At 47.7% G+C, this 13,300-nt stretch overlaps 1 protein-coding gene across 1 annotated transcript in view; it reads left to right on the top strand.

Annotated features, from left to right (window-relative positions):
• efnb3b (ephrin-B3b) overlaps nt 1-13,300 on the top strand; it is a 70,289-nt gene that overhangs the window by 33,284 nt on the left and 23,705 nt on the right. The window contains exon 2 of the mRNA XM_040181656.2: nt 1,306-1,595. Coding sequence (XP_040037590.1) covers nt 1,306-1,595 — 290 coding nt within the window. The remainder of the gene's footprint in view (nt 1-1,305; nt 1,596-13,300) is intronic.

Genomic DNA, 13,300 nt, shown 5'->3' with positions numbered 1-13,300 from the left:
TCCACCCCCCCCCCACTTGCCAATGCACGCATGCCTGTGTTGAGCATTGAAGTCATTATAGGCCTCAGGGGCCAAGTTGATAACTCACGGTATTTGGCCTTATCAGCGCTGTGAGGGGAATGACGGACTCTGAGTCATTTGTTAAGTTTACGCCCTTCTGACTGCTGCGTTTCATGTGCTCCACCTAATGAAAGCTGTGCAAGCCCCTCGGGCCCCTCGGCCACCAAAAAAATAAATAAACAAGCTTGGTTTTGACCAATTGGCAGATATGCAGAATTAATTTATCGTGTCCATGTGAAATATATTCCTCCAAAATCCGCTGCGGCGTTTACACGAGAAGGGCCAAAGTTGTTGACTAAACAACCGAAAGCCAAAGTGGAAATTCTCGTGTTGAGGATGCTGACAAAACCATTTCAAGGCATATTTTTGTCGCGTTGTGCTCGGTTCAGGCTGCTGGTTTCCCCACCGATAGCAGGTGTCAAACCATCAGTTAGGCCATAAACAAACAGACTGCAAATCATTCATATCAGACGGCGATGACAGACATCAAAAAAGCTAATTAGCAAACTAATTAACTGATATACCTGAGATTTGGCAGCACAGTTCCACGGCAACACTCGTCTGCCAGCGTCTTCCTCGATGGACATGCTTCACTTCTCACTTCCAAACGCGAGCGCTGAGTAACACGAAGATGAGTTCTGCCAGAAAGTGTTTGTTGTTTACGTCGTGTCACTTTCATTTCCTATGCAAACACTCACACAAGTGTGTTCGTGGCAGGACATTTTGTTGACTTTACTGAAACTTTTTTGAGTTTTGAATTCAATCTGGGCTCAAGGCTTCTACTTGGAGGGGAATATTTTTTGCTTCTGCATACTTCTTTCGAATTTAATGTAGTTTTTGCGTGATTAAAATCCACATCTTAGCCCAAACCCATACTTAACTATGGGTAATTTCTCCAGGGCAGTTGTGGTGAGCAGGAAGAAAAAGCATAAGTGAATTCTTTTCTAATAACGGAGTTCTCTCTGGCTTTGGACGGGGGGGCTTATTTCCCCCATGAGGGTCGTCAGCTGGTGGTTATATTTCCTCTGTTTTTCTGATCCACTTCACGGGGTCAACCGGGGATTGCGTGTGATTGGTGGTAAAAGGGTATTTGTGAAGTTAATTGGACTACGGTTCCTCTGTAAAGGCACCTGTTCTGTGAGCGAGAGGAAGTAGAGGAAATAAAAGCGTTGGAGAACCCATCTGTTGCTCATCTAAGCCGGTTTAAGACTATAACGAATCTTTCTCTTCTTCTCCCCCATCCAGGTTCAGGGACGATAAGGGCTACGTCCTCTACCCTCAGATCGGGGACCGGCTGGACCTCATCTGCCCGCCAGTGGACACGGCCCGGTCCACGCCTGAGTACGAGTTCTACAAACTCTACCTGGTGTCATTGCGGGAGCAGGCGGACCGCTGCGAGGTGAACGGCGCGCCCAACATCGTGCTGACCTGCGACGAGCCGACCCGCGAGCGCCGCTTCACCATCAAGTTCCAGGAGTTCTCGCCCAACCTCTGGGGCCACGAGTTCAAGAGCATGCACGACTACTACATCATCGGTGAGTCGGGGGAAGCGGGGCCGGAGATCATGGTTTGGAGTGTGTGTGTGTGTGTGTGTGTGTGCGCTTACGCCTGGGAGGTTGTTATGATTGCATGGCTGATTTCTGATTGTGTCTGAATGTGTTTGTTTATTCCAGTGATGATGATGATGGTGATGATTGGGGCGGGTGTGTTTAGAGTAATTAGGCTGGAGAATTATGTGTGATCCAGCCCACGGCTGGAGACAATACGGGACTTGGACTGCAAAGAAAATGACCATATGAATCAGTTTTTCTTCATTTCAGTGTATCAAAAGTTTGTTTTTACACTTAGAAGGATTTTCTTTTCTTTTTTTTCTGTTATTTTCATCTTTTGCAGCCTGTCCTTGGACGTGTCCTTCGATGCAACTTGTGTGGGATTTTGTGTTTAGTGAAGTATGGTTAGATTTGTTCCTCAGCGTGTGTGTGTGTGTGTGTCTGTCATTGCTTCGTCCTGCTCTGACGCTGTACCGGCCTCGGGCCTGTTTATTGTTACTGCCAGCCGCGCAGTGACCGCAAATGGAGAAGCGCAGTTTGTTTTTGGTTTCCTCAGAGGGTTTGTTTGGAGTTATGGCCGCGTGAAGACCCGGTGAGGTCATCGGGGAGGGCCAGAGCCAAGGACTCGTATCGGACGGAGCAATCTGCAAGGAGAGGTCGCTTCAACCGAAACCTGTGGCTTGTTTTTAAATACAGCGCAAGAGCCAAGAGCGCTCACAAGACACACACACACACACACAGACTCATGTGGATGCATTCATGCACATTCATACACCCACAAGTTTCCAATACAAACACAAGCCCTGTAAAAAAAAAAAAAAAAACACCCCAGGAGTGAGCAGCACAGACAAAGAGCGAGAGAGACTGTTTGATTCCCATAGCTCTCCTCCCACGTACCTGCTAGGTGTATTTACTCGGGTGTGTGAATGCTCTATTCTTTACTTTTCATCTGCGGGTATGAACACCCTCTCCACCCCCCCGCAACCCGCCCACCAAAAAAACAACAACCCTAAAAACGTTGGAACGAGTAGAGCCAGGAGGAACAGGAAGCTGGGACAGAGATGGAGAGACGGGAGGAGACAAAGAGAATATAAGATCTCTCCAAGTCTGTGAAGTCCCTCGTGGTCTGTTGTTGTGTTCTGTTGTTGTGTGCCGTTTTCAGGTGCGCTCGTTTCGCTATCAGTCCTCACACCCGGCGTGTTGTGAGGCACTGCCCATGTCTTCTGCAACCATATCAATATAGATAAGTATTTCTCTTGAATTAGACCCGAGTAGGCATGCAGTGGGCCAGTAAGCGTGGTGTCTGTGTGTGTGTGTGTGTGTGTGTGTGTGTGTGTCCGAGCCCTGGTTGTGCGCCCAGGGACCCAATGATACAGGAATTTTGGCACAATAACTAGGGAGGCAAATTAATGCAACGTGATACCTGACGATACCCGAATCAATGACTGACAGATGGTGAACTGCCATATTGAATATGGCCGCTCTTACAGGATTCATAAAACTGACACTGATGGCTGTATTCAACAATCTTGTGGTTTTAAAAGCTTTTTTGGGGGGCTTTTTTGTCTTTATGTGAGCTTTGGGGCCTTAGTCTGCGATACACGCCTCAGGTTGCTTTATGGTGTGATTATGTGGATATTTATCATATGAATGCACAGCGCATTTCATAATGCTGGTGTTTTATTACACTGTATATATTAAGGCCATTATGCTGTCATTATTTCACAAGAGTCTCACTTTTCATACGTCGCAGCAGTTTTAAGTATCAGACGTAAATTCCTTACGTATGGACGTATTTGCTCCACCTGTCACTAAATCTTCTTTTTTTTTTTGGCGTTGTGGCGGAACCTGTCTAAGCTTAATACGAGCACTAAAAGGACAAAGTTAAACAAACGACCAACAGGTAATCAGCAACGTACTTATGCCCTATCAGCAACGCTCTGTTGCTTTAAGGACCGCCCCAGTTAAAAGCGGGGGGGTTCAAACTTGTCATACCCCCCCTGCTCACCTTGCACCGAGCCGGATGCACACTTGCAACAGTAAACAAGTCGTTTTACTCTCAGCATCTTAAACTTGAATTTAACGACATTGCCGTAAAATAAAACCAGTCATGAAACGCTTGCCCGGCGCACAGAAACATTCGAGGCGGCGTGGACCACGGATTCTACTTTGCACGCCTCCTTTCTGTGCGCAGAGTGTCCAGAGATAGAAACGCTTTTATCTTCACACACAGACCAGACTGATCGATTGACAGCTCCAGCCCGATCGATGGCGGCTGCAACACAAGGTCACACACACACACGCACACATAGAGCTGCACAAACACATTTGAAAGGTGACAGGTGAGGAGACGCTGTAGCCGAGCGCAGAGAGCATTTTGGGGCGGATAACTTATGGATAGCTCGTGTGTCCGCGCTCTTCGTGAAGAACCGCGTGCGGTCGCTCAGCAGAGCCTCCGCGTGCTCAATGAGGCTGCGAGATAATTGACGATGCGCCGCTCATTTGGAGGCACATGTCTGCAGTGGCTCGTGCGTGCCAACCCGCCTTCCGCAGGGGTGGGGGAAGGGGGGGGGAGACCCCGTGCACGCCGTGAGCACGCGGTGGACTTCCGTTACAGCAAACGTATGTTTGCACCAGTGTACGCGCGAGCCTCAGGGAAACCGTGTTTTAATTAACTTATAGCGTAACGTGATTTAATTTGCACACTGCAGCAGACCGTGGCGGCAAACGCAGAGAGCGTGCTCGCGCTGATGCGGTGGCGGTCGGATGGCGGAGCAGCCGGAGCAAAGGGGGCAGCGGAGGTTAATTTCAAAGTTAAACCCATTACAGATTACCGGTAACTTGCTTAAAGTCCACTGGGTAATCTGTTTCCTCCGCGGGTGCGTGGCGAATGATACTGAAAAAGGCTCTCGGGGTTTTCACCGCCGGTCTGCGTTGACACCATCAACACGTGGCACCGCTGATCACCTTTGTGCGAGCGCTCCGGAAACAAAAGATCCCAAAGTTTCCTTTTGTTTTTTGCACTTTCTAATGCATCACAGATGCCACTGTTTTGTAATCAGATTACTCAAATCCCATTAAAAGTAATTCTTTACTTCTGTATCCCGTGGAGAGGAGCGAAAGAGGGGGGAAATTGATTAGTTATACTCGCTGATTGATGTTTTTCATTCATAACGCGAGGTCAGAGTTCATGTAAACCCTTTTGTCTGTCTCACTCTCCTCAACCCGCTCTCTCTCCGACTGGTTAGTCCCTAACTCTCTCTCTCTCTCTCTCTCTCCCACCATTTTAGTTTCTCCTTTCTTTCCCCATTCAACCCCCCCTCCCCCCCCTCCCCGCACACACACACATGCGTACAAACACACAAACGCACACAGACATGCTCAGTACATCAGCCCAAAACCTCAGATTAAGCCTTTCACCGCTTTTAATGAATCCTTTGAAAGCAGGCGCCAGGGCGTTGTGAAACTCACACTACGTGCACACACTCTCACACACACACACACACACACACACAGACAGACACACAATTAGTGTGGTCTTGATGACGTGTTTTCTGAGTTAGATCTCCGTCCCCATGCAGCTGATCTGCAATTTAAAGGACAGCGTACACATGTGTTGTTGTACACATGTGTTGTTGTACAGGTCCAGGATCAACACATTTTTAAAGGGTCAGTTCACACAAACAAAAAAAAAGAAGGATCCTTTCTCACTCACGCCTTATGGTAGCATGCCATGCAGATTGTTTTTGTTGAGTTTGCCCAATTTGAAGGTATTTTCCTGTTGTTAAGGATATCTGAATAATCTTCACAATAATCCGTGGATCTGACTGTGACCTGCTTTTTCAAACAAAATACTCCCTATAAATCCTGATGAATACTGAATTGAATTGTATTACATTGTAGATTATATTGTTAATTATGCTATACTATGGGGCAAAGAAGCAGTGTCTTTTAAATTGTAGATTTGTAGACATCAAAGGATGTCGAGGGCCAAAGGAGAGAGTGGGATGGAGAATAAGGGGACGGGGAAAGGAAAGGAAAGACGGATTAAACAAGGGACCGGTCCCTGGCTGTGTGTGCGGCTGATGGAAACGGGACGTGAGTGTCAGTCAACACGCAGAGACCCGGCATCTCATCTGCAGGGTGACACTGAAACAACACGGCCACTTTCAATCACGCCGGCCACTGCTGCTGCTGTCAGGGGACACACACACACACACACACACACACACGCGCTCTTCTATGTTTGAACACACACCAACTGGCACACCAGCAGTGAATGATTGCAGGCTCACACTCAACATACATATGACCTCATATGGGAGTGACCTCTCTCTCTGTCTTTCACACGCACGCACACGCACACCCACACACAGACACACACCATCTTCTTTGGTACTGGTAACATATGCATGCTCACATTGCTGTACACGGAGGCTTTCTCATAAGTATATGCACTCACACACATTGGTGTACAAGCAGGCTTGTGGTTGTATGCACAATAATAGCCTGGAAATAGCACACACACACACACACACACACACACACACACACACACACACACACACACACACACACACACACACACACACACACACACACACACACACACACACACACATGCATATTGGTTGCAGTGAACAGGTCACTCGTCGTGGGATTGCAGTGTAGTTTTCAGGCAGATGGCAAGGATTGTGTGTGAGCGTGTGTGTGTGTGTGTGTGCACGGACAATGGGTCGCATTTTTGCATCTGTTTTGCGTGCGTCCACGATGGCCACCACGTGCACGTATGTAGCATGAATATTAACGGTATTTCTTCTCTGTGTTTGTGTGCACATGAATGACTCCCAGCGGTGTTTTCAGTGAGTAGGGCCCCCGGGGCTTTGCGGCGAGCCCGGCGTTTGCCGTCGCACAATAGCCGAAGATAAACAAACCCTCCCGCTAATATGAATAATAGAAGAGCTGACTGGGGCCCGCACACCTAGAAAAATAACTTTGTGCATGTGTGCATGTGTGCATGTTTGCGTGTGTGGGCCTTAGGCTAAATTATAAGTTTAGCGGGGACATTTAATTGGGCAGTGGCGTGTGTGCGTGTGTATGTACACGTTGGTGTCCAACATATCTCTGTTCCCCATTCTGCGTATGTCTATATTCATATGAACTTGTGGTTTTTTAATTGCAACTTTTGGTCGGGGCTACTGTGTGCAACTTTGGACAGGGAGGAGCTTTGTGTGTGTGTGTGTGTGTGTAGTCGAATTGTTGGACAGTGCGGGGTTGCCGACAGCGCGTACACGCGGCGTTGTCGAAGTGTTCAATAATGCAGAGGTACTCACTGGTTTATTTATCAGGGTTAAGCTGAAATAAATGACACAGAATCCAGATGGGGGAGAGGGAGGGAAGGCAGAGAGGGGAGGGTGGGGGTGAGAGTGAGAGACAGATGAAGGGAGAGAAGGATGGGGAACATTAGTGAAACGGAGAGTGAAATAGAGGAGAGAGGAGAGACAATGGAGGAGAGGAAGCGGAGAGAAACACTGCACTGCAGCCTAAATGAGCTGCACCTCGCCGCGGCTCGGCTTTGGTTTATGATTCCCCGTGTGCATACGTGCGTGGCCGTCTACGTGCCAGTGTGTTTGTGTGCGTCTCTGTGGCGGAGCAGCACACAACTTTGCGACTGCAGCGAGGGGAGCCAAAGTGAGAGATCCAAGGAGCAGACGGGCGGAGGGACCGGTGGAAAGCAGCTGGGTGGAAGAGTTGCAGGATTCGGGGACTACGAGGGATCTATATCTGCTGAATATTTGATCAAGTTTAAGCCCTCAGATTTGAGCCCCCCCGCCAGGCTCTGAAGCAAACCGCAGACACGGGGGGAGAGGAGAGGGAGCCGCGGGGGAGCAGGGCAGAGGAGGTAGAAACGAGATGACCACGCTGAGGGGCTTAGAGACGAGAGTAGGGGATGTTTCACACTGAGTGATCCCACTGAATACGAAGTGTATCCCATCTCTACTTCTGTCCGAGATAAAGAGAAACAATTCAATGTGAGGGCGGTTGCATAAAGTAATGTTAACTTCTTAACGCATTCATTGGATGCAATTAAGGAAGTGTCACCTTTTTTCCGGCACTGGCTCAAAAATACCCCACTGATGAAGGCGGTGAAGGTGGGATATTAAAATGCACCACAGACACAGAACATTGAGACTTTGTTAACAATATTTGTTTTTTGATCATTTCACTAAAAATCCCACACATCTTTATTGTATCACCGTGGGCCTTGGGGGCAGATTTGTTATAACATTTAGCTGCAATGCCGGAGAACAAACTCCCCCTCATTGTCAGATCAGCCGAGTCCGTTTGAAAAGCCTCTAAAAACCCACCTGTGTGATATCTTCTCAAATTTATTGTGATATTTAGTTTTATCCCTCTATGTTCGACCACATCTTTGAAGCCCCTGTTTTTGTTGCAGTTGCTGTGAATGACGTTCTTTGAAATCTTCAGTGAAGCACTTCAGCACTGCCGCTTTGAAAGGCGCTATAGAAATGAAGTTTTATTGTTATTGCTTGTGGCGCAGACCACCCACAAATGTGGTCTGAGTGATCGGATCTCGACGTGTCCCAGTGCATTCACACCTGTACTTTGAGCTGTTCACTTGTAATCGGATCACCCGTCAGGTGTGAACGGCGAGATCTCTTCTTACCTTTAATTCTTCTCCCCACCACCACGTGGCCGACCGCACGCGGGGTGACGCACAAGTGAAATTGTGTTCCACATTCTTCAACTTCCAGCGCGTGAAGGCGTTCACACGGGCCCGCGGCCCTCAGGGGACACGCCTGGACATGAGGCTTCTCTCTAGCGGGCAACACCTTTTTAACTCCCCACTAAACGCAGCGAAAAGTTCAAATCTGGTGTGTGAAAATTGGCCCAAATAAAGTGGCAAAGTGGAAAATGGGGGTACAATAGGCCAGCGTGCGGTACAGTGCAACAGGCCCAACTAATTCCCTCTCCAGATGAAGTTTATCTGCATCTCTTAATGGATGAGAGGAAGTGGATGGCAGAAAAAAATGACTCCATTTCAAAGCACGGTAGTCAACTCAAGTGGTTTAGATGATTAGATTCCCCCGAGCTGAACTGCGCTGTTTCACATGTTACTCCATTAAATGCCTGAGAATATGCGCGTGTGCTTACTTACAGCGGTCACGCCACTGCAGGAGCAGCGTAAACATGCGACACTGGGACACTAATGACAAAAACAAGGTTATTGTGGCAAAGATAATCGGGTGGGGGAGGGGAGCTGATGTAATGTGACATTGGGAGAGAGCCCGGGATATTTGGGCAGGGGTGCAGGAAAAAAAAAAAAACGATAGAGGGAGAAGAGAAAGGGGAGGGAAAAAATAGCTGTGTGAGGAGTGTGAGTAAGAGAAAGTGACAGATCGCCCGGCCGATTTAGGTCAGCAGTCAGAGCTACTGTCTGCGAGATTGGCTGTGCGTGTGATGAGGGTCCGGAGCGTTCCGGGCGGCCTCGCTGGCGGGAGGGTGCCTTTGTGGGCGTCGGCCTGCGCTTGCGCGGCCGCCATGTTTGTGTGTCCATCTGTTAAGCTGACTGTTGAGTTTGTGAGAGTTTGTGTAGGCTTGTTTGGTTTGGTGGGTGGATACGTCTCTCCTGTTAAAGGTCAGACAAGAAGAATCCCTCCCTAATTGGATTGGGCTTGGTTTACATTGTATGATCCATTTAACCTTCCTACACTGTTTGTCTGTCTTACACACACACACACAGACGGATACACAAACGTCTCTCTTTGCCCATCGCAGGTTGACAGACAAAGGCATCATTGTGCTGCGGCCGTCTGTTGAGATGGATGTGTTACCCAGCAATCAGACATGGGGGAGGACAAAACAAGCGCACCTCTCTGCTGACCTCTGCCATCAGGACAACCCATTAGCCTGCTAATATATCTTTGATTTAGTGTCCAGGTTCATGCAAACATGACCTCTGATTTACACGGTGAAAAATTAAAAAATATAACATTTTAATATACATATATATGTGTATATTAAAATGTTATATATTATATATATATATATATGGCTGGAGTAAGGGTATAGTTAGCTTAGCTTAGCATAATGAGTGGACTCAGCAAATGTTTCCAGCTGTTTTGCACTGTCTTGTTAACACAATCTTTTGCTTGCATCACTTCTGCTGAGCGTGAGATGAGAAGGCTGTGTTTAGCGGAGCTTAGCATAATGACAGGGGCAAGCAGCTACTATCCCAACAGACAAGACAATTATCAAAACCTTCTCCTCTAGCTTTTTGGAAAGAGATAAGTGATGTTGAGCAATTCCTTCAAGAGCCTCGCTGCTGAGGATTTCCATGGGTTTGTCTCGGAGTTACAGGCGTGATCTTTGCCATGTGTGAGGGAGATTATGCTGCTCTTGGATTTCAAATTGGAGCCAGCAGCTGTTCAGGAGACGTAGATGGAGAGGGAGAGGAGGAAAAGTAAATTACAGGGAAACGGACGAGCTGGAACAATTTGAGCGTGCAGATGGAGAGCGGGTAAACGGAGGAAGAGGTTGACTTTGGACGGGCTGATGAGGGAGTTCTGTGTGCTTCTGTAAGGAGACAGATGAAGACGACCGTGTGGACACTGCTCGAGGGCCCGCGGCTCAAAGACACCAGGACAAACAAATCAGCCCTTTTCACCATTTAAACAGTTCTAATCACCCCAAAAACGGCAAAGAACGTCAATATCACTCTGCAAATGTGCACTGAAGACAGGATCATTAGCAGACTGCCTGCGCGCTTGTTCTCGATTAATCGTCATTGTTATGAGATGCTAATACAACCACCCATTTTCTGCAAGCCCCCCCCCCCCGCGCCTTGGGAGCCAAGTCCTTCCCCTCCACACAAACACACCCTCTACCTCCAACTGGCTGCTTCTGAGATGGTTTGAATAATCGCTTAGAATGCGCAAAACGCTTGAGCCAAGCAAATAAAAACCTTTTTTTAAATCTTTTTTTTTTTTTTTTAAAGCCCCGGGAAAAGTGGAACGAGCGGCGGAACTAATGGTTCTGATGCTGTCACGGTCCCTGTAAGTCTGCGTGACGCGCCGCGGGGCCAGACGGGGCGAGGCTCCGCGCAAATCAGCGGCAGGGTTTGGCCTCTTGAATGTCACAGCGGAGAGTAAGTGATACAGTTAAGAGTTTCAGATGAAGACTGCTTAAAGTAGTCCCCTAAGGTCTAATATTAATCCCTCTGTTCCCTCTGGGACTGGGGGGGTATTGTCCATATAAGTACCACACATCTGCCTCTGCTACTTACGCTTATTATATATTGATGACAAATAGGGGGGGGGGGGTTTGGATAATTGAACATCCTCATCATGGAGAGGGGCGCTTGGTCTCGTTTCTCCACTTGAGACTACCTCAAGTGGGCGGGGGAAGGTGGAGTTAGTCCGTGTGTGCGTGTAGCCTTTTGTCCTCCTGGGCCCACCCTCCGTCTCCAGCTGAAGACCCAGGCCCAAGCGAAGCTCCAGCCCTGCTAACCACTAGTTTAATATATGCAATTAAGAAGCTAATTAGAGTAATTAATTCAGCCAGGGCCGAGGCCCAGCCTGGCCCCTATTCACAGCTTTGGAGCTGCCATAATCCCCTCCCTTCACACACACACACACACACACACACTCAGACACCGCCATGCCCTCATTATGAGCGGGGGCTTTGTAGGCTGTGTGGGTGTGTGGTGCCAGAGAAGTCGAAGATGAAGAAAAGGCTGTAAATAAAGACAGAGAAAAAGTGAGGCAGTCAGTTGGGCATAATGAGTGAAAACAGTGAACTAATTCATTGGCACCTCCAGCGTCGCTCGGCTGCTCTCTTCGGCGGCGCGGCGAGGGAAGGGGGCCCCGTCGTGGCGAATAGCGCCTTACCTCATCCGCAGCAACAGCTCGGATGTCATTTGCCTCTGGAAGCCAGCCGGCTGCGGAGAGAGAGGGGGGGGGGTCCAAGGTTTAATGAAGAATGCTCGCTCTGTTTTATCGGTTCAACTTTTATTTGTCCAAGTTGGTCCCTGCAAAGATTTAAGAAGGGATTTGACAAGGCAGATTTTGCCAATAAAGTACTGCAGGAATTTTCAAATTATTTGAAGCTTTAATTAAGAATAAAGTTGTATTTTGTACTTTTATTTCACAATATAACAAGGTGAATGGGGCAGTTTGTTAGTCTTTAGTGATTTATACGCGCCATAAACCTTTGATGGCTTGCATTTGGCTCTGTTCTCTTAGAGAAAGGAGAGCGTAAGTAATTCCAGGTTTGTTATTTTCGGAGTTTGATTAGGAAATGTGTGATGAATTGAAGATTAGAGGAGCGGGGCAGATTTACGGCATTTGGAGCGCGCTGCTTTAAACGGATTACTGATAAAGTAATCAAAGAAGTTTTGGCGGCGGCACAAGAAAGAAGGTCGCTCAAGCCACAAATATGACACTGGGTGACAAATAAGTCACAGCTCATTTGGGGGCCGCCGCGTTACATGAGATGCTAACACGATTCTGCCTATTTGCCTGGATTTGTGCTGCCTTTTTATTTTTGTGCTCCCGTGGAACTGATATTTCTAGTTAAGTACCCCCCCTCCCATTGAAGACATCGACGTTGTAGTGCTCTCCTTTGGCTCCCCGCGTTCTGAGAGTACATCACACTTACACCAATCCTTATGCCACCAAACCAGTTCTAGTTATGTGAGATTTTGTCAGTGTGCGAGAGGAAAAACGTCCCCCATCTGCCATGTTTTGGCACCTTTTTTCCTTTTTTTGACCAGGCCTTTCAAGCACCGCCAGCGGTCCTCAGAGGTAAGAGTTGTGAGGTTGTGATCCTACGAGAGCTGTGTGTATGTACGTGTGTGTGTGTGTGTGTTTGTGTTGTCAGTGGCACGTTTAAAATGTGAATAAGCCTGAGCTGTTTGTACAATAGAGCCTCATATTTAACCCTGTTAAACGTTTCGATCAGGTGGACTTCTCTCCTATTTTTTGATCTCTGTTTTAGCCACTGTGCCGCTCTACCTCTGTTTCCGCGTCACACCCAACACTATTTTTGCTGCTCTCTATTGTCTCTCGCTTCCCGTCAGTATCTGAAACACACAGAAAAGACCACAACACAATAGGTAACTTGTCCTGAGCTGCGTGGAAAAACCCCCTCATACGCCACCATGAATCTGAATGCCCGTCTGTGGTTTGTGGTTATAAAGTTTCAGGTGGTTGTGATCAGAGGTCATAAAAAACGTCATTTTATACAGTGACTACAATATGGCTACTATTAGAACTTACATCATCACACATACATACAAGTAGGCTACTTGGATGCACACGAGCATCAGCCTTTCAGCTATTAGGGACCCTAGTACAAGGAAATATTAGTATACATTGCAAATAGCACATTAACGCTTGCCTGCACTACTTTAGGCGGTGTTGTTGCCTAAAAGAGCCTCCGATTAGTATAAAGGGAGCATGTCTATAAAGGGGGGACTTGTGGGAACCCGTAGAAACCGTTTGTATGAGAGGTCAAGGGAATAGTTTTCTTCAGTTGGAGCAAGACTTTCTTTCAGCCTGTTGAAAGAAAGGAAAGTCGGCCGAGTTCACTGGTTTGCACTCAGTTTTTCTGATCAACTTTGACATACTCTGCGCCCTGTAGTTTACTTTGGCGCCGTGAGAATGATC

This window comes from Gasterosteus aculeatus, chromosome 7 (assembly GCF_964276395.1).
Source record: "Gasterosteus aculeatus chromosome 7, fGasAcu3.hap1.1, whole genome shotgun sequence".
Classification (NCBI taxonomy): domain Eukaryota; kingdom Metazoa; phylum Chordata; class Actinopteri; order Perciformes; family Gasterosteidae; genus Gasterosteus; species Gasterosteus aculeatus.
The sequence above is the reverse complement of the archived record's forward strand: the minus strand, read 5'-3'. Positions and strand labels throughout refer to the sequence as shown.